Raw genomic sequence first — 23,098 nt, forward strand, 5'->3', positions numbered from 1 at the left:
TTGTTTGATACGGCTACCGTCAGTGTAAGCTGTGTGGCTGATGAGTAAGTATGCTTTGCTGTCTCCTGTGTGTGCAAGTGATAACAACATGCAACATGTGGCAGGACTGGCACGCTGTATGTAAATGCTATAGAGGACAATTACTACGGTGCAATTAGGGCACGCCCTTTATTTAGTAATTAGAGTGTAAATAGGATTATTTTTTCCCTGGGAGTAATCTATGAGAGACACTGAGATCCATAAATCTCCTGGGAAAATCGGGGGGGTCGGCATGTATGTAGCTGAGCCGCATCAGAGTGGTCAAGGAGCCGCATGCGGCTCCGGAGCCGCGGGTTGCCGACCCCTGTCCTAAACGATCTCAGTAAGATATTACAGCTTGCTGAGATTTTATGACCTATATTGAGTAAAACATGCTTGAAACTAGAATATCAAGTGTTGCAAAGCTGTGTCATTAACACTCACAAATATAAAACTACTTTTTTTTTAAAGTAATAATTTCTTATTTCAAGCATGAAAAAAAAAAATCATGATTTTCACACAATTGTGTCTCATAATTAAAACAAATGACGGCCAAATGGACTTTGCTGTTTTATTTTCGATGAGACAATAGAAAAGACGTACTCATATAGTAGTACAGTTGGCACAGTACAGTAAACTGACGGTTAATATTTAAACATTTAACATTTGACATTTCAAACTATTTTGAACAGAAATAGTTCATGCACATTCAGATAAATTCCTCAAAATTACAATTAAAAAAACTTTGGCCGGGGGCCGGGCTGTATATATGCGCACTAATTGACTGAAAGAGCACGCACTTGGCGCGATGATGTCATGTTATCGATGGAAAAATGCATTTTTAGACCATATGATTTGCCTGAGCGGCTAGGAGACCCCGAGAGTAACAAGCGGTTGCCTCGTTGCCTTTCCATTAAGAACAATAAATCAGTTTTTAGTATAAGTTTGCTTGTTTCAAAAAATGTAATGCAAAACGCATATCATTATGTCAAGATAACGGCACTAGCATTTACTTAATTTAAGAATATTTTTCAACATGGCGAAGTTGGTAGAGTGGCCGGGTCAGCAATCGGAGGGTTGCTGGTTACTGGGGTTCAATCCCCACCTTCTACCATCATAGTCACGTCCGTTGTGTCCTTGGGCAAGACACTTCACCCTTGCTCCTGATGGGTGCTGGTTAGCGCCTTGCATGGCAGCTCCCGCCATCAGTGTGTGAATGTGTGTGTGAATGTGTGAATGTGGAAATACTGTCAAAGTGCTTTGAGTACCTTGAAGGTAGAAAAGCGCTATACAAGTATAACCCATTTATTTATTTATAACATATTGAGACATTTTTTTTTTCTACCAAGAAAAGTGCACTTGTTATTAGTGAGAATATACTTATTTTAAGGTATTTTTGGGTCCATTGAGGTTAGCTAATTTTACTTGTTTTGGAAAGTCTTGACCAGCCAAATTGTATTGTTCAATTGGCAGATCATTTTGCTTAGTTCAAATAAAATACCCCTCATTTTTGTATTTTTTTTCCTTGTTTTTGAACACTGACTTTTTGCAGTGTACCTATTACCTATGTCCAGCTTGTGTGCTACGGTGTGCTTAGCTGTTGTGTAGCTGCTTGCTCCGAGCAGCCTGTAGCCTACCATGTTTACCTTTTGGAAATGACTTTGCTAAAATACAAGAATCTCAAGATTCATCCGATAGAGCGGGACCTCTGTTTACAAACGCCTCTATGTGCGACCGTTTCAGTTTACAAACCTTTAGATCAAGGGTGTAGATCAGGGGTCACCAACGCGGTGCCCGCGGGCACCAGGTAGCCCGTAAGGACCAGATGCGTAGCCCGCTGGCCTGTTCTAAAAATAGCTCAAATAGCAGCACTTACCAGTGAGCTGCCTCTATTTTTTAAATTGTATTTATTTACTAGCAAGCTGGTCTCGCTTTGCCTAAGAGAGACAAAACTCAAATAGAATTTGAAAACCCAAGAAAATATTTTAAAGACTTGGTCTTCACTTGTTTAAATAAATTCATTAATTTTTTTACTTTGCTTCTTATAACTTTCAGAAAGACCATTTTTAGAGAAAAAATACAACGTTAAAAATGATTTCAGGATTTTTTAAACACATATACCTTTTTACCTTTTAAATTCCTTCCTCTACTTTCCTGACAATTTAAATCAATGTTCAAGTAAATTTTTTTTTTTTATTGTAAAGAATAATAAATACATTTTAATTTAATTCTTCATTTTAGCTTCTGTTTTTTCAACGAAGAATATTTGTGAAATATTTCTTCAAACTTATTATGATTAAAATTCAAAACAAATAATCTGGCAAATCTAGAAAATCTGTAGAATCAAATGTAAATCTTATTTCAAAGTCTTTTGAATTTATTTTAAAAATTTTGTTCTGGAAAATCTAGAAGAAATAAGGATTTGTCTTTGTTAGAAATATAGCTTTGTCCAATTTGTTATATATTCTAACAAAGTGTAGATTGGATTTTAACCTATTTAAAGCATGTCATCAAAATTATAAAATTAATCTTAATCAGGAAAAATTACTAATGATGTTCCATAAATTATTTTTTTAATTTTTTCAAAAAGATTCGAATTAGCTAGTTTTTCCTCTTCTTTTTTTCGGTTGAATTTTGAATTTTAAAGAGTCGAAATTGAAGATAAACTATGTTTCAAAATGTAATTGTCATTTTTTTCGTGTTTTCTCCTCTTTTAAACCGTTCAATTAAGTGTAAATATCATTAATTATTAATAATAACATAGAGTTAAAGGTAAATTGAGCAAATTGGCTATTTCTGGCAATTTATTTAAGTGTGTATCAAACTGGTAGCCCTTCGCATTAATCAGTACCCAAGAAGTAGCTCTTGGTTTCAAAAAGGTTGGTGACCCCTGGTGTAGATTATGGCGGCCCTCAGAGATGTGGCGGGCCACATTAAATGAAGAGGCGGGTCACATTAAATGACGCGGCGGACCTCACTGTCACGGCGGGGTTTTTGTAGCTTACTGCGAAGTTTGTTCTCCCGGGATGCAAACGGACTATTCCGGACAAGGCTTGCAGTTAGGAACATATTTATTAATCTTCTCAAAACTCAAAGTACTACAAAAAAACGGAAAACAAGGCAAAGGCACAACGCCCTGATCGCACTTGGAGTTAAACTAACACTAGCATAAACTATGACAAGGAAAACTTACTAGTTGTGGCATGAACAAACAAAAACGTACGTATACAAGGCATGAAGCGAACACTTAGCATACACTTGGAATCAGACATGAACCGAACAATGACGCCAGGCCGACTGACTGGCAAAGGCAGGCTTAAATAGTGTCTCTTGATTAGAGCCAGGCGAGTGTCCCGAACAACAGAGGCAGGTGAAAATCATAAGTAACCATGGTGACCAAACTCAGGAGGTGCACAAACAGGAACTAAGGGAGTCCAAAACTAACAGAACATAACAGAAACATGATCCGGACTACGGATCATGACACTCACTAAATGATGTGGCAGACCACATTGAAGGAAAAATGTTTATTATATACCAACCCAGCATGTCCACTTTAAACAAACGCAACAAACTGGTCTCATCATGCCGGGACAGAAGCACGGCACTATTGTGTAAAAATGGGCACACCCCCATGTAATGTACCCTTTATATATATATATATATATATATATATATATATATATATATATATATATATATATATATATATATATATATATATATATATATATACATATACAGATATATACTGTTGTGGTCAAAGTTTACATACACTTCTAAAGAACATAATGTCATGGCTGTCATGAGTTTCCAATAATTTCTACAACTCTTATTTTTCTGTGATAGAGTGATTGGAGCACATACTTGTTGGTCACAAAAAAACCATTCATGAAGTTTGGTTCTTTTATGAATTTATTATAGGTCTACTGAAAATGTGACCACATCTGCTGGGTCTAAAGTATAAATACAGCAATGTTAATATTTGGTTACATGTTTCCTGGGATTAAAGGCCTCACCTTTTCTCCTCCAAACATATTGCTGGGTATTGTGGCCAAACAGCTACATTTTTGTTTCATCTGACATAACAGGGACACAGATTAGACCTTCTGGAGGAAAGTTCTGTGGTCAGATGAAACAAACATAGAGCTGTTTGGCCACAATACCCAGCAATATGTTTGGAGGAGAAAAGGTGAGGCCTTTAATCCCAGGAACACCATCCCTACCGTCAAGCATGGTGGTGGTAGTATTATGCTCTGGGCCTGTTTGGCTGCCAATGGAACTGGTGCTTTACAGAGAGTAAATGGGACAATGAAAAGGGAGGATTACCTCTAAATTCTTCAGAACAACCTAAAATCATCAGCCCGGAGGTTGGGTCTTGGGCGCAGTTGGGTGTTCCAACAGGACAATGACCCCAAACACACGTAAAAAGTGGTAAAGGAATGGCTAAATCAGGCTAGAATTAAGGTTTTAGAATGGCCTTCCCAAAGTCCTGACTTAAACGTGTGGACAACGCTGAAGAAACAAGTCCATGTCAGAAAACCAACAAGTTTAGCTGAACTGCACCAATTTTGTCAAGAGGAGTGGTCAAAAATTCAACCAGAAGCTTGTGGATGGCTACCAAAAGTGCCTTATTTCAGTGAAACTTGCCAAGGGACATGTAACCAAATATTAACATTGCTGTATGTATACTTTTGACCCAGCATATTTGGTCACATTTTCAGTAGACCCACAATAAATCCATAAAAGAACCAAGCTTCATGAATGTTTTTGTGACCAACAAGTATGTGCTCCAATCACTCTATCACAAAAAAAATAAGAGTTGTAGAAATTATTGGAAACTCAAGACAGCCATGACATTATGTTCTTTACAAGTGTATGTCAACTTTTGACCACGACTGTATACAGTACATGTATACATACATATATACATATACAGTATATATAGACTTTATACTGTCTTCAAAGTGTGCCTATTTGTACTAAAATAGGGACTTTACATTGTTGAACGCTGCTTCAATATACAAACTTTTCGGTTTGCAAACCATGTTTAAGAACCAATTAAGTTTGTAAATCAAGGTTCTACTGTATTTGTTACATGTGCTGATATTAGACCGATATCAATATCGGGTTGGGACACTCTAACAACATCTCACACCATGTATAGAATAGGATTTTGATAGAACGCTGAGTAATCATTATGATCGCATGACCATGTAGTGACATGCAGTAAGCATTCCTTTTCCGACAATGACCTCATTGTTTGTTGTTGTTGTATGTTTTAAATAGTTTACATGGTTGTCGGCTGTAATTTGTGTCCTTTTTTCCAAACTTCAAAGTCAATTGCTTTTGAATATCTTTTTTGAAGAAGCGTGTATGGTGTAAACCACATGAATGCTTAATGCTCACACAATGATTTGCTACACCCTCATGACTGCCCCAGTTACAGACAGTGATACAGTTCAGTTGTCTTGTCAGCAAAACGTCCTTCAGCTTCTATTCTTTGTGCAGGTTATGTAGAGGACAACAACTGCTGTACTGCCTGCCTGAGTGAGCCAAGGAACGGATAACTTCATGACTGTGGACCGGGGATTCTCAACTGGTGAGTCGCACATGGGCTGAGGGTCTATGTTTGTCTAGAACCCAAGTTGCAGAGAAGGCAGGCGAAGTGCAGCTACGAGCACTTTTATTAGGGAAGACGAGGAGAAACATAGTGCAGCAGGGAAGTGCACAATAAGCAAATAGGGATAGGAAGCGCAAGGAACACTATGCGGTACGTCGAGGTGCGAATCACCACAACCAGGGACAGGTACACTATATTGCCAAAAGTACTTGGCCACCCATCCAAATGATCAGAATCAGTTGTCCTAATCACTTGGCCCGGCCACAGGTGTACAAAATCAAGCACTTAGGTATGGAGACTGTTTCTACAAACATTTGTGAAAGAATGGGCCGCTCTCAGGAGCTCAGTGATTTCCAGCGTGGAACTGTCATAGGATGCCACCTGTGCAACAAATCCAGTCATGAAATGTCCTCGCTCTTAAATATTTCAAAGTCAACTGTCGGCTTTATTATAAGAAAATGGAAGAGTTTGGGAACAACAGCAACTCAGCCACGAAGTGGTAGGCCAGGTAAACTGACAGAGAGGGGTCAGCGGATGCTGAAGCGCATAGTGCAAAGACTTTCTGCACAGTCAGTTGCTACAGAGCTCCAAACTTCATGTGACCTTCCTATTAGCCCACGAACAGTACACAGAGAGCTTCATGGAATGGGTTTTCATGGCCCAGCAGCTGCATCTAAGCCATACATCACCAAGTCCAATGCAAAGCGTGGGATGCAGTGGTGTAAAGCACGTTGCCACTGGACTCTAGAGCAGTGCACCACCTCGTTCTCTACTTCCGTGTTGGTTTATTATCTCCTGTAGGCCAAACATTTCTGATACCTAACAAAGTGACCTCGGTCTTGCACTTTGCTACCTTCTCTGCATCCTGGGATCACGCCGACAGCCACTATATGCCATCAAATACATTGTTTTTGTCAGCACTTTGCCCGTCCTTGCTTTTCAATGGGCAAACAATTAACAGTTATTTTTCTTTGTGACAGTCTAATGAGCAGCACAGTTACAGTATGAATTAATAAGTAACAAAGTATTCATCTTTATAGTTAGTTAGCACAAAGCCGATGAATACATGTACGCTTCAATAACCTATTAGGTTAGGATAAGATGGACTTTATTTTTCCTACAAACCAACTAATAGTTATGTTAACTTCAAAACAAAACGATAAACTCCAAGGCAAAACCAAACATACAGTGCATACAGTAGTATCTAGATTAGTCTGAATCTCCATGAGGAATGTATCAGGTTATCATTCAAAAACTATCTTTAATAATCAGTGCGTAGGTCGCATTCATATTACCGTATTTTCCGGACTATAAGGCGCACTTAAAATACTTTTTTTTCCCTCAAAACTCGACAGTGCGCCTAATGTACGGAATAATTCTGGTTTTGCCTACGGACCTCGAAGCAATTTTGTTTGGTACATGGTGCAATGACAAGTGTGACTAGTAGATGGCAGTCAAACATAAGAGATACGCGTAAACTGCAATGTGATTGCAATATGACTCAAGTAACAATGAGAAACTTAAATGTTATGGTTTTAATACTTCAAGTCTAATGTGGATACAGAGTTATTTGTCCTAAAGATCACAACAGGTGTATCTTAATGGCAGCTTGTCTAATAGCAGAAGTTTGGATTGTGGTGTTCCACAGGGAAGTTGCCTAGGACCTTTACTTTTTTCTATATTCACCAATGATTTACCTTGGGCTACCGGGCGTGCAAGATTGGTTCTTTATGCTGATGATGCAACCTTATATCATGCTGCACCATCATGCAGTGTACTTAAAGGCCTACTGAAATGAATTTTTTTTATTTAAACGGGAATAGCAGATCCATTCTATGTGTCCTACTTGATCATTTCGTGATATTGCCATATTTTCGCTGAAAGGATTTAGTAGAGAAAATCGACGATAAAGTTCGCAACTCTTGCTCGCTGATAAAAAAAAGCCTTGCCTGTACCGGAAGTAGCGTGACGTCACAGGAGCTAATATTCCTCACAATTCCCCGCTGTTTACAATGGAGCGAGAGAGATTCGGAGCGACAAAGCGACGATTACCCCATTAATTTGAGCGGGGATAAAAGATTCGTAGATGAGGAACGTTACAGTGAAGGACTAGAGAGGCAGTGATGGACGTATCTTTTTTCGCTCTGACCGTAACTTAGGTACAAGCTGGCTAATTGGATTCCACACTCTCTCCTTTTTCTATTGTGGATCACGGATTTGTATTTTAAACCACCTCGGATACTATATCCTCTTGAAAATGACAGTCGAGCACGCGAAATGGACATTTAAAGTGACTTTTATCTCCACGACAATACATCGGTGACACACTTAGCTACTGAGCTAACGTGATAGCATCGTTCTCAAATGAAGATAGAAACAAAAGAAATAAACCCCTGACTGGAAGGATAGACAGAAGATCAACAATACTATTAAACCATGTACATGTAACTACACGGTTAAAAATTCTCAGCCTGGTAAGGCTTAACAATGCTGTTGCTAACGACGCTAAGGCTAATTTAGCAACTTAGCAACCGGACCTCACAGAACTATGATAAAAACATTAGCCCTCATCTTCCCATCAACAGCCGTGCTCACCTGCGTTCCAGCGATCGACGGCGCGACGAAGGACTTCATCCGTGGGTTTGGCGGCAAGCATCGGCTAGGCGTCTGCTAGTCCTTGTTGTGTTGCTGTAAGTATTGTACTTAGCCGCTAATACACCGATCGATCCCACCTACAACGTTCTTCTTTGCAGCCTCCATTGTTCATTAAACAAATTGCAAAAGATTCACCAACACAGATGTCCAGAATACTGTGGAATTTTGTCGAAGAAAACAAGACGTTTTTGTATCGGGTCCGATGGGGTCCAACCACTTCCGTGGATTTTGTGACGTCACGCGCATAAATCATAGCCAAAGGAGTTTTTCAACCGGAAGTGTGGCGGGAATTTTAAAATTGCACTTTATAAGTTAACCCGGCCGTATTGGCATGTGTTTCAATGTTAAGATTTCATCATTGATATATAAACTATCAGACTGCGTGGTCGGTAGTAGTGGGTTTCAGTAGGCCTTTAATGTAGTATTGAGTGAGGAACTAAAAGCTGTGCATGACTGGACACTATGTAACAGACTTGTCCTTAACACCTCAAAAACAAAAAGTATTATATTGGGGACTAGGCAAGGGTTATCTTGTGACCCAAAGTTGGATTTGAGGCTAGGTATTTTAACAGTTCAACAGGTCAGAAGTGCCAAGCTCCTTGGAGTGATGCTGGACTGCACTCTATCCTGGTCAAATCATATCAGTGATATAGTTACAAAGATGGGAAGGGCTGTTGGTATTTCCAGAAAATGTGCTGCTTTTGTTGATCCACCTCTTCGTTGTCAAATTGTTAAGAGTTTAGTCTTGTGTCATATTGACTATTGTTCTACAGTCTGGGCGTCTGCTGCAAGTGGTGAGATCAGTAAGCTCCAGATTGTCCAGAATAGGGCAGCAAGGCTGGTTCTTGGTTGTTCACTAAGAACCAATGTGAACCAAATGCATGCTTCTCTTTCCTGGCTAACAGTGCAGAACAGGTTGTCGGCTAATACTCTTATATTGCTCAAATCAGTAACCGGTAGTAAAACTCCTGCTTTTCTCATGGCCCAAATAGTTCACAGTAGCACTATACATAATCACAATACCAGGGCATCCAGTGAGGGTCATTTTGTACTCCCTCGTCCCAGGAAGAATGCTTTGCGGAAATCTTTTATTTATAGATCTTTATCGCTCTGGAATAACCTGCCTCGAATTCTCACCAGCATTGAAAGTGAACGGGTTTTTAAAAAGAGAGTAATATCTTATCTGAGTTTTTAAATTAGTTTGCTCGTTGATGATTTGTTTGGTTTTATATTGTGTAGTTATGTTTATATGGTAATTATTATTCTGTGACTGTAAATTGTTTGCTTGTTTTTTTATTGATGCTTTTATTTTTTTATGCATTGTGTAGTTATAATTATATGCTTTTACTTGTAATTGTATTGAATTGTGGACCCCAGGAAGACTAGTGGGTTGTTGAGGCAACCAGCTAATGGGGATCCTTAATAAAAATCAAATCAAATCAAAACACCAACATTTTATGTGTTCCATTGAAAATGTAGAACGTTACACACGGCGCTCAAAAATCTATCAAAATGTTTTAGTACGTCTTTGGTAAGCTATGAAGCCGCTAGAGATGCGCGGTTTGCGGACACAACCGCGGAGTCCGCGGATAATCCGCGGGTCGGGCGGATGCATGACGAAAAAAATAGATTTTAAATAGATTCGGGCGCGTGGCGGTTGAACCAATTTGGAAATATATTTACATAGTTAAATGTTGTTACCCACATACGAAAAACGAGCAGCACTCTTTGAAACAGGCAATTATTCATCAGGCACTGCTGCAGCTGTCACGCCAAATTTCTTCCCCCCTACAACCCCCCCCCCCATTTACTTCCGGGGCTGCGTCCAATAAAGTCACAAAGTTGCCGGGGGTCCTTAATCTGCACGCGACTGTCCTGTTTCACGCCTGTACAAAAAAAAACCAATAATCGATTTCTTCAGATTCCAGCAGCTGTCAAAGACGAAGTATCCTTCCAGCGACGGGCAGTCAAAGCCGAAGTGCTATCGATCGCTGTCAATGACGTAAGAGGAAACATGACCACAGAAGTAAATGGGGGGGGGGGCGGGGGTTTGTAGGGGGAAGAAATTTGGCGTGACATAGCACACCACAACACAACACAACAGAAGAAGAAGAAAAAAATAAAAAGATGGCAACGCCGGCAGCAAACGTGGTACGCGACAAACTAAAAAAGGTAATACTAAAGACCAGGGGAAAAAAAATAAAATAATAGTCAATACTTTCTTAATGGAAATGACAATAATATTATAATAATGATAAATAATATTATCACGCATTAATATCTCTTAGCCTCTAATGCGTGGCCAAGAGATATTAATGTGTGGCACGCATTGAATGTCTCTGCTGCATTGGATCAGTCTCCTTTCTTTAACAGGAATGCCTTGCATCGTCTATATTAGATATATAACAACGGGTGGGTGGCGGGCGGTTGTGGTTTTGATAAAATGTTAGTTCGGGTGGATGGCGGGGGGATGACGATTTTTGTGATGCGGTTGCGGATGAAATAATTGCCTATCCGCACATCTCTGGAAGCCGCACCGCTTGATGGATTGTCGGCAAGTTAAACATGCGAGTATTATCATAGTGTGTGTATAAGGTAAGACATATTATCTGGCGTTTTGTTTCGCAATATTATGCAAAAGCAACTTATCTTACTTTCTGTTACCTGCTGATCTGTATTTGGGATCTGCATAAATCCTGAAAAATTGCGCGCGTCCGCCTTTCTAGTCTGTGCCGACCGCGTAGTCCGTAAGCTTCTTCTTTTTCTCTATCTTCTTGTTATGGGACATTCATCCTCCGATGTTGCCATTTCTAATATAAAGTAGTGTAAAGTTCTTACTTATATCTGTCAGTAAACTCGCCATGAAAGCGCTAAAACATACCGGTGTAGTGAGTTTACATTATTCACCCAAGGAACTTTAGTTATTAGAGAGTTCCGGTCGGACGTTTTTTGACGGGACACATTTCCGGCGGATGAGGAGATGCTGCTCCGTTATTGATTGAAATAAGTCTGAATGTCATTAAAACAGTTAGCTCAGGGGCGTCACTAGCTTTTAAGGACAGGGGGGGGCTTAGCCCCCAGGAGATGCACAGGATGCAAACGAACGCAGCACAAGAGCACAAAACTTCACAAACAGCTAATAAAGACTTGGAAATTAATCATTGTTATTATTATTATTTCAGTGGGTTTATTTTCAATGTGTGTTCAGTACAACAACAAACATGGGTTTGCACAGTGACATTTTGTTTACAGTATCAACAAGAAACAATTACTCGCATGATCCTTCAAGATACACTGAAACACAATGAAAGTCATGGCATTAGCCTCTATGTTATTCATTCACAACATAGAGGCTAATGCCACCACTTTAGCTCACAATACAATAATTGTTTGTTCCCAAATATTCTGAAGTTGCACAGATTACATTTTGGGCACATATGTGATGGTTGTAAATTCAAGCCCTGGAAATATTACTTAATTACTTGAATTAAAGTAATATCTGGATCGGGATAATTTGGCTTGTTTATAATATATTTATATTTATATACAGTATATGATGGCAAGCCGTTAAGGAAATTAAATTAAGTCTGAATAGAAATGAGAAACTTTTATATATACTGTAAATAAGAAAGACTTAAGAGTCCGTCTGCTGATCTGAAAAAGAGCCAAAGCTGTCAAAGAGCTGAGGGACCATCTTCAAAGTGCAATGCTGAAACAAATAATGCAAACAATATAATGTAACTTCCAGGGCTTGAGATTAACGTAGTCCCGTCGTCCCGGGGACGGTAAAAAAATGCACAGGACGAAATTAAATGCTGCCCGGGACGACGGCTTTTAACCATTTTTTTATTTTCTTTTTATGTAATTATTCATTTTACATTTTATATTAAATGTCTTGGTTTTTCCACCCTCTGAAAATCCTATGAAATGTTTAACAAGCCATCCTATAATAATACAACAGCTATTAATGTAACAATACAATAAAACAAATATATTTAATTATGTTTTTTTCATTATTTTAACAATAGGCTAATGTATATTACTTTGTATAGATTCTACAAGAAACACAAAACTTAAAAACTAAATTATTTACAATTGCAGACACAAGGTTCTTGTTCTGCAGTGCTGTGTACTAATGTGCTTCGTACACCTGCAGGACCGCAAGCAAGGTCGCAGAAAAAATGCGGACTGGTTTTTGAGTGATGTGGGCATTTTCTATATGAACAAGTGGAATGGATTGGATACCGACGCACTAAAGGGGCTCTCTACCTCACGCTATAAGTGAGGGGAAACTGAGTGAATAACGACAGGTTATATGATTCTTTATTTTAACTCATATTCGGGCCACTTTATAATGAATATGTCGGCATGTATTTGCAAAAAAAAAAATTTTTTAAAAACACCAAATTATTTAGGGGGGCTTAAGAACATTTTAGGGGGGCTTGAGCCCCCCTAAAATAGGCCTAAAAACGCCAATGAGTTAGCTCCATCCTTTGACACTTCTTCCACTCCCGTCCTTGCACGCTACACCGCTACAACAAAGATGACGGGGGAGAAGACGCTGTCGAAGGTGAGCCACGTAAATAAGACCGCCCACCAAACGTCGCATCCTGAAGCGACTTTATCGGCAGTACGCCTTATAATCTGGTGCGCCCTATGGTCCGGCAAATACGGTAATCCAATTGTGAAAACTATGTTTTCACACATTTTCCGGGGTTGTCCATATTGCTCTTACTTGGAGACCTCATTGAACCGGTAGGGCACAGCAGCATGTACAGTACAACTATTGTACAGCACAGTACTTACATCACTGCAACCCCCCGATTGCTGAAGCAAGCATCGTACTAGGAAACTACAGCCGGAGCCAAAAAGATTTGTCATGGAAAGAAAACCCTCCTCTAGCAAGTGACATAAATACATTGCACAGTCTGGCCAATTTGCTGACGTGCCCGTGAGACTGCGTTCTTTAAAAAAAAATCACATGCAAATCAAAGAATGAGACTCTTTTCTGCGAGGGATCAAGATCAATAAATCATATCACATATCAGATGAGTGTTCAGTCAGCTGGTGCCGGCCTACTTCTGCCGGGATTTTGCGAGCTTTGTCTATTCAGTGTTGCGGCCTAGAATGCCTCAATATGTGTCAGCTTCATCAGAAAGTTGTGGCAAAAGTTTCGATGTTTGTTTCATGAACTTGTAGGGTTGTACGGTATACCGGTACGAGTATAGTTCCGTGGTGCTGATGAATCAAAAACGGTTCTATGTCTGAAAAGGCGCGTCGTCACGTCGTGACATTGCTGGTTTTACGAGCAGAGGAGCATGTTCGGCAGCGCACAATCACGGAGTACTTACAAGCAGACACGGTGTGTAGGCAGAAAAGGGAGAACGGACGAGATTTTGATAGCTCACCGGCGTCACCGCTGAAAAAATGCTAGCGCGCCTGAATGTAAACAAACGCCATGGGTGGATCTACACCTGACATCCACTGTAGTGATACCAAGTACAAGAGTGTATCAAGTCGATACTACTATGATTATATCAGTATTTTTTCATCATTACAAATAGTTTTTACTTTTTTTTAAAATTCACATTGTGTTTATAAACTCAGGAAATATGTCCCTGGACACATGAGGATTTTGAATATGACCATTATATGATCCTGTAACTACTTGGTATCGGATCGATAACTAGATTTGTGGTATCATCCAAAATTAATGTCAAGTATCAAACAGTGTTTATTACATTTTTAACAGAAGTGTAGAAAGAACATGTTAAAAGAGAAAGTAAACAGATATTAACAGTAAATGAACAAGTAGATTAATAATCCATGTTTACAGCTTGTCCTTTATAATGTTGACAAAATAATAGAATGATAAATGACACAATATGTTACTGCATATGTCAGCCTTTGTTTGTTTACTTACTACTAAAAGACAAGTTGTCTAGTATGTTCACTATTTTATTTAAGGACAAACTTGCAATAAGAAACATATGTTTAATGTACCTTACTTTTTTTTTTAAAGTATCGAAATACATTACATTTACATATTAGTATTGGGACAAACCTATTAACTTGTAATTTTATGAATTTGTTATTAAAGTTTGAAGTGAACCTGAAAATTCACAAGATTTCAACAAAAATGTTAAAAACACAAAGGACTTAATCTACTAATGGTTTGTGTACTAGTATACGTATATAGTAAATATAGTAAATAAAGGGGACCACTAAATGTCACGGCCCGAGCGCACACCAGTGCGCATTCATCTGTGAGCTGCGCTGGGCGCATCTCCGGGAGCGCGCTAGGTGCGTGCCAGTCCGGCAGCAGCAAGCAGCTGCAATTAATCGCCAGCAATCAGCGCACCTCTCACTGATCAGAGGACCTGCTTTCATAAGCCTGCACAACCTGCTATTCCGCGCCAGAACGTAGTCATATGTTCCCGTACAGTAAGCTGACTAACCAAGCTCTATGCATTCTCACTCTGTGTTTCTTCCCCGTCGTGTTGAATTGTCTTGTGTCCTCCCTGTCGTCCTCCCTGCAGCCTGCCTTCGTTCCCACGTTATGAGCAATGTGTCTCGTCTTCCCGCGTTCCCTCTGCTTCCCTGGCTGCCTCTTGGATCTCGACCTCCCTATCCTACACATGGTCGCGCACCACACACATTCTTGACTAGTTCTCACACTTCATTTATTGATGTATATATATTGTGTGTATATATATATATATATATATATATATATATATATATATATATATATATATATATATATATATATATATATATATATATATATATATATATATATAAAAATAAAAATAGAGTTTAAACGACGTTCCTCCTGTCTGTGCCGTCTCCTCCTCCTGTACACAAAACACTAAAAATGGCATTATTAGCTTTATTTTAACAAAAAATCTTATGATACATTAAACATACGTTTCTGCAATCAAAGAACAATTTTGTCATTGAATAGCATAGTGAAAATTCTTATAGTAGAAAGTAAACAAACAACGGCTCCTAATTTGGCTGCTGACGTATGTAGTAACATATTGTGTCATTTTCCATTCTATTATTTTGTCAAAATTATGAGTCAAATTACTGTACTTTTTCAATAATAGCAATATTTAAATATAATACAAAAAAAAAACATTGCAAAGGCTTCCCTGTTGTCCAGTGTCCTCTCTATTGTACACAAGTTGCAGACGTTCTTTGTGTATGTTTTACAATTGAAAAGCGTTAGTCCATTACTTTATGTCCCAGCACATAAGAGCATTTGTGAACCGTTGCAGTAATTTTTATTGGTAAATGAGAGACGAAGAGAGGTTATCATCACACTTCAACATCTCTAACATGTAAAAGCTGCCTCTTTGCTCGGCCTGCGTTGCAAATGAGTATCTCTTATCTTACCCCAGATAAATAAGGGTTAAATAAGTATATAAATATATGTGAACTAGGAAGTAAATGTTTATATTCTACATTACCCAGAAGGCTTAGTGGCGTAGACAGGAATAAGAAGTATGTCTGAGCCATCCAGGAGGATCACATGTGTGCTGTTTGAGCAGTAAAGAGATTATATGTTTTTAACAGGGTTTGCCCCTCTATGTACTTGATCGTGGTGGCCTGCCACAGCAAAATAAAAACCGCCACACCTTAAAAATAGTTTTTTTTTACGCAAAAACAAATTTAAGTAATATGGGTATGCATTGTGGCTTCCAGAAGAAGTCACACAAAGTTCGACGGTTTCTTTAACTTTTATTGCCAATCTTACGCTAACAACCAGCACACTGCCAACACGTATTTCCAGCCAATGTGGCCGTGCCAGGTGTACGTTGGTCTACCTCACTCCCTGACTTCAAGACCAGTGCTGGCTGCTGGGCTGCCAGCTCGGGCTTTTAGCCCAGTGGTCAGCACACTCGCCTCTCATACGAAGACCAGGGTTCACGTCCCTGTGCGGAATGGAATAAAGGCCCGTTGCAGAACCAGCTGGGTTAGACACACACACACACACACACACACACACACACACACACACACACACACACACACACACACACACACACACACACACACACACACACACACACACACACAAACTTGTATTTGTTCCCTTTTTGAGACCTCCAAATAATGCCTACCTCTATAGGACCACCCTTTCTAGATATTTAAAGATATATATATATATATATATATATATATATATATATATATATATATATATATATATATATATATATATATATATATATATATATATATATATATATATATATATATATATATATATACAGTACAGGCCAAATGTTTGGACACACCTTCTCCTCGTTCAATGCATTTTCATTATTTTAATGACTATTTACATTGTAGATTGGCATCACAACTATGAATGAACACATGTGGAGTTATGTCACCTTTTTTTTATTAAGTACATAACTGAAAACATGTTTTATATTCTAGTTTCTTCCAAATAGCCACCCTTTGCTCTGATTACTGCTTTGCACACTCTTGGCATTCTCTCGATGAGCTTCAAGCACACCTGTGAAGCGAAAACCATCTTTGGTGACTACCTCTTGAAGCTCATTTGTTGTTTTTCTGACATGGACTTTTTTCTTCAGCATTGTCCACACATTTAAGTCGGGACTTCAGGAAGGCCAATCTAGTTGGCTGGTTACTGGGGTTCAATCCCCACCTTCTACCATCCTAGTCACGTCGTTGTGTCCTTGGGCAAGACACTTCACCCTTGCTCCTGATGGCTGCTGGTTAGCGCCTTGCATGGCAGCTCCCGCCATCAGTGTGTGAATGTGTGTGTGAATGGGTGAATGTGGAAATTCTGTCAAAGCGCTTTGAGTACCTTGAAGGTAGAAAAGCGCTATACAAGTATAACCCATTTATCATTTATCATTTATAATATATATATGTGTATACATATACATATATACACATACACATATATACTGTTGTGGTAAAAAGTTTACATACACTTGTAAAGAACATAATGTCATGGCTGTCTTAAGGTTCCAATAATTTCTACAACTCTTCATGAAACATTCATGAAGTTTGGTTCTTTTATGAATTTATTATGGGTCTACTGAAAATGTGACCAAATCTGCTGGGTCAAAAGTATAAATACAGCAATGTTAATATTTGGTTTCCATGGTTGATGGGACTAAAGGCCTCACCTTTTCTCCTCCAAACATATTGCTGGATATTGTGGCCAAACAGCTACATTATGTTTCATCTGACATAACAGGGCCAAAGATAAGACCTTCTGGAGGAAAGTTCTGTGGTCAGATGAAACAAAAATTGAGCTGTTTGGCCACAATACCCAGCAATATGTTTGGAGGAGAAAAGGTGAGGCCTTTAATCCCAGGAACACCACACCTACCGTCAAGCATGGTGGTGGTAGTATTATGCTCTGGGCCTGTTTGGCTGCCAATGGAACTGGTGCTTTACAGAGAGTAAATGGGACAATGAAAAAGGAGGATTACCTCCAAATTCTTCAGGACAACCTAAAATCGTCAGCCCGGAGGTTGGGTCTTGGGCGCAGTTGGGTGTTCCAACAGGACAATGACCCCAAACACATGTTAAAAAGTGGTAAAGGAATGGCTAAATCAGGCTAGAATTAAGGTTTTAGAATGGCCTTCCCAAAAGTCCTGGCTTAAACGTGTGGACAATGCTGAAGAAACAAGTCCATGTCAGAAAACCAACACATTTAGCTGAACTGCACCAATTTTTTTATTTAAACGGGGATAGCAGATCCATTTAATGTGTCATACTTGATCCTTTCGCGATATTGCCATATTTTTGCTGAAAGGATTTAGTAGAGAACATCGACGATAAAGTTCGCAACTTTTGGTCGCTGATAAAAAAAGCCTTGCCTGTACCGGAAGTAGCGTGACGTCGCAGGTTGAAGGGCTCCTCACATTACCCCATTGTTTACACCAGCAGCGAGAGCGATTCAGACCGAGAAAGCGAAGATTACCCCATTAATTTGAGCGAGGATGAAAGATTCGTGGATGAGGAACGTGAGAGTGAAGGACTAGAGCGCAGTGCAGGACGTATCTTTTTTCGCTCTGACCGTAACTTAGCGATAAAAAATTCAACCAGAAGCTTGTGGATGGCTACCAAATTCGCCTTATTGCAGTGAAACTTGCCAAGGGACATGTAACCAAATATTAACATTGCTGTATGTATACTTTTGACCCAGCAGATGATGTCACATTTTCAGTAGACCCATAATAAATTCATAAAAGAACCAAACTTCATGAATGTTTTTTGTGGTAAAAGTTTGAGAACCGCTGAACTAGAATAAATAAACTTTAAAACATTCTGCCGTGTCAAGTTGTTTGGAAACGAAGCCTAAAAAGTCAGCCAATCACAGTGTCTGGATGGGAAAGTTGTCTGTCCTTACCTACGACCTGTATGATCTCAGCCAGGAGCACTCCATCTGCAACGTCCGTCTGCAGGTCCTTGATCAGACGCTTGTGTCCCGACTTTGCGAGGTAGTGGTTGGCCCAGTCGGTGTAGATCTGCACCCAGGACACACAAAAACCCACACAAGCGCTCCGTTAAGAGCCCAGCAAAAAAAAAACAAAAAAAACCAACAACAACACGAAGAACCTTCCGGAAAAAGGGCACGGCGCTGTCACATCCTGAGTGTCTTCCAAACTCAATTAACACTTGAAAAGTACAAAAGGTATAAGCGGTGGAAACAGTTTTACGACGCTAATAAAATAACAACACGGTTGAATGGGAGCAGAGAGTAGCCTCCTCTCTTTTGTTGGGAGCCCGGTCTGGCATGGATCTGCCTGGTATTCAAATTGGGGCCATTGTGCTCAGCCAGGGCATTCATCTTGGAGCACACGGCGGCTGCTTTGAATGGGCCGTGCTGACATCACTCTCTGGGGACAAAAAAAAAAAAAAAAAAAAAAAAAAAAAAAAGGCCCTCCACTGCCTGGAGGGAGGAGGAGAGGGGGGTACAGAGCAAGCATCTGAATAATGTGAATAGCAACCTTCATAATTAGTCGCCATCCTCATTTACTCATCTCGCTCTCATCCATGAAAGTTGGTGCTCCATTTTTTTGGTGGCGACACAAAGCTCAATGGGGGACAGATGAAGTTGACAAACAAGTGAAACAAGTGTGTACTAGTTTGCCTTTGCTTTGTTGTTGTTGGATTTTTTTTTTTTTGGTGGGGGGGGGGGGGGGGGTTGGTAAATTCTCCGTTAGAATGAGCATGACAGTCAGTGAATATGGTTTGATGAGAACAACATTTATTTTTTTGTAATTCCACTTCCACTTCCACAATTCTACCTCCATTTATTTTAACACTGGTATGAAGGAAATGTGCATTTTGTTTGTTCCTGCTTGAAGAGTTCTACTTTCTGACACTTTGAGAGTCATGTGTCATTATCACAATATCATTATTTTTTTATGATATATTTAGTTTATATTGTATATATATATATATATATATATATATATATATATATATATATATATATATATATATATATATATATATATATATATATATATATATATATATATATACACATACACAGATTAAATAAAAATGAAAAAAACATTTATCATAAAACTAAATATACATATAAAAAATATACACATTCATACATATATATATATATATATATATATATATATATATATAAATATATATATATATATATATATATATATATATATATATATATATATATATATATATATATATATAGAGAGAGATTTTTTTTTTTATATTTATATTGTTTTTAATCTGTATGTGTATCTATTTTTTAATAAATATTATATATAGTTTTTAAATATATTTTTTAAAATGTTTTTACATTTATGTTAACACTAGTATGAAGGAAATGTGCATTTTTATTTGTTTCTGCTTCAGAGTTCTACATTCCGACACTCTAACAAAGAGTCCTGCATCATTATCACCAGAGGACAAGGCTAAATATGTATATATATATATATATATATATATATATATATATATATATATATATATATATATATATATATATATATATATATATATATATATATATAGTTTTTAATCTGTATATATATATATATATATATATATATATATATATATATATATATATATATATATATATATATATATATATATATATATATATATATATATATATATATATATAAATAATATGTATATATATATATATATATATATATATATATATATATATAATATATATATATATATATATACATATTATTTTTTAATATATACTGTATTAAGTATTAATATAAATATATATTTATATATTTTTTTATATTTAATTTATTTTAAAAAAAATTTAAAATTGTGACAAGGCTAAATATGTATATATATATATATATATATATATATATATATATATATATATATATATATATATATATATATATATATATATATATATATATATATATATATATATATAAATAATATGTATATATATATATATATATATATATATATATATATATATATATATATATGTATATATATATATATATATATATATATATATATACATATTATTTTTTAATATATACTGTATTAAGTATTAATATAAATATATAAATATATATTTATATATTTTTTTATATTTAATTTATTTTTAAATAAAATTAAAATTGTATTATATGATTTTTTTTTAAGACTAAACATGTTAAACACAGACAGGCCTGCTAACAACTAAGATAACCGCTAAGCTAGCTCAAAAATAAATAATAGCTTAGTAAAGATTAGGAAGTGTAAATGGAACCACATTGCAGCAGAAATTAAGCAGATATTAAGAGGGAATTAATAAGTAGATTTATAATATGAATTAAAGAGAGGATAATATAATAACGACTGACACATTATCTGTGTGTAATATTGGCTGCATTCCTGATAGATGTGTGTGGTCCATGTTGTTCCAAGTTTGTAGTCATGTTAGCTTTAATTGTCTTTCCAATTCATCCATTTTTTACCGCTTGTCCCTTTTGGGGTCGCGGGGGTGCTGAAGCCTATCCCAGCTGCACATTAAAGTTAAAGTTAAAGTACCACTGATAGTCACACACACACTAGGTGTGGTGAAATTGCTCTCTCCATTTGACCCATCTCCTTGTTTCACACCCTGGGAGGTGAGGGGAGCAGTGAGCAGAAGCGGTGGCCGCGCTCAGGAATCATTTTGGTGATTTAATCCCCAATTCCAAACCCTTGATGCTAAGTGCCAAGCAGGGAGATCATGGGTGCCATTTTTATAGTCTTTGGTATGCCTCGGCCGGGGTTTGAACTCACGACCTACCGATCTCAGGGCGGACACTCTAACCATGAGCAGAAGGTGGACAAGTCGCCACCTCATTTTTAAAAAATTTTTTTACAATTGTTTTGATTATATTATAAATGTAATATTTGAACGACGATAAATGCATGTGTTGTGGCAGTTGCGGCTTTCACCAATGCGGAGGTTTGAGGGAAGCGCTCGATTGCTTTTCCAAACATGTTTTTAATGGTGAACTGCCAACATGAGAATGCTGAACATCCATCCATCCATCCATTTTCTACCACTTGTCCCGTTCGGGGTCGCGGGGGTGCTGGAGCCTATCTCAACTGCACATGAGCAGAAGGCGGGGTACACCCTGGACAAGTCGCCACCTCATTTTTTTTTTTTTTACAATTATTTTGATTATATTATAAATGTAATATTCCAACGACGATAAATGCATGTGTTGTGGCAGTTGCGGATTTCACCAATGCAAAATTTTTGGCCTAAGTAAAACAAAAAAATGTTGAAGTTGTCTTAATTTTTAAGTTATTACGCCATGATTTGAGCTAAAATGAGTTCGACACCCCTGCTGTAACGTTTAACCTGATTCGTTCCAGCAAACCTCACCAAGATGCATTCAATGCCCTCAGTGAACCTCAGTAAAAACCTACAATTTCTTTCATCTATCCGTAATTCAAGTCTTGCCTTTGCAGCCGTTGGGGGATCGCTGATGCGTGACACGATGTTGACCCGTATTCCAGCGTGTTTGCAGTGTAAACAGAGCCCAGCGTTGCCGGTATGTTACTCATCAGACCAATCGGCGTACAACAGGTGTGCTCACTTCAAAGCACGCCGTACGTACGCGCTCGCCTTCCTCGCACATTACTCAACACATCAGAGCGGCGTTTCAATCGCCCGGCTTGTTAGAGGAAGCACTTGAGCGACACGCAGGGCGAGATAAGTCCTTCAAACCGCAGGATTAAGCGCGGTCCTCTCCATTCACACACTCGGCTGCTCGCGGAGGGGAGGGGGGAAAAGTCCGGCGTTTTCGCGAGCTTTTGTGCGTGCGGTTGGCTTCCTTTGAAGTCAATTCAGGCCTGCTAAATAAAGGGCTTGAGTCGTAATTAAAAACGAGGTGAAATAGTAGCTGTCAGTCACCAAGTGGGAAAAACACAGGAGGGGTCACAGGTGCCCGGTTGAAGGGTTTTTTAAGGAGAACAAGAGCGGGCAAGTCGCAACGTTTGGCTTTTAAAGTTCTTTGTGAGACGAAAGAAACGCTTGAGTTTAGAGTTTGCACGAGTGTATGTAAGGTTAAAAGTGAGAGATGGCCTCATGCTGTGAAGAGTCCTGACTTAGGCTATGTCGGGGGTCGGCATGCGGCTCTTTAGTGCCGCCCTAGTGGCTCCCTGGAGCATATTTCAAAAAGGATTGAAAATAGAAAAATATATTTTTTGTTTTAGTATGTTTTTTGTTTGAGGACAAACAGGACACAAACCTTCCCAATTGCTAGAAAGCCCACTGTTTAATATGTTTGTGTG

At 38.1% G+C, this 23,098-nt stretch overlaps 1 protein-coding gene across 1 annotated transcript in view; it reads right to left on the reverse strand.

The window, feature by feature from the left end:
- The window catches only part of nav2a (neuron navigator 2a), a 262,461-nt gene that overhangs the window by 170,951 nt on the left and 68,412 nt on the right, over positions 1-23,098 (reverse strand). Inside the window, exon 2 of the mRNA XM_062033389.1 lies at positions 18,699-18,816. Coding sequence (XP_061889373.1) covers positions 18,699-18,816 — 118 coding nt within the window. The remainder of the gene's footprint in view (positions 1-18,698; positions 18,817-23,098) is intronic.

The sequence above is a fragment of the Entelurus aequoreus genome, linkage group LG02 (assembly GCF_033978785.1).
Source record: "Entelurus aequoreus isolate RoL-2023_Sb linkage group LG02, RoL_Eaeq_v1.1, whole genome shotgun sequence".
NCBI lineage: Eukaryota > Metazoa > Chordata > Actinopteri > Syngnathiformes > Syngnathidae > Entelurus > Entelurus aequoreus.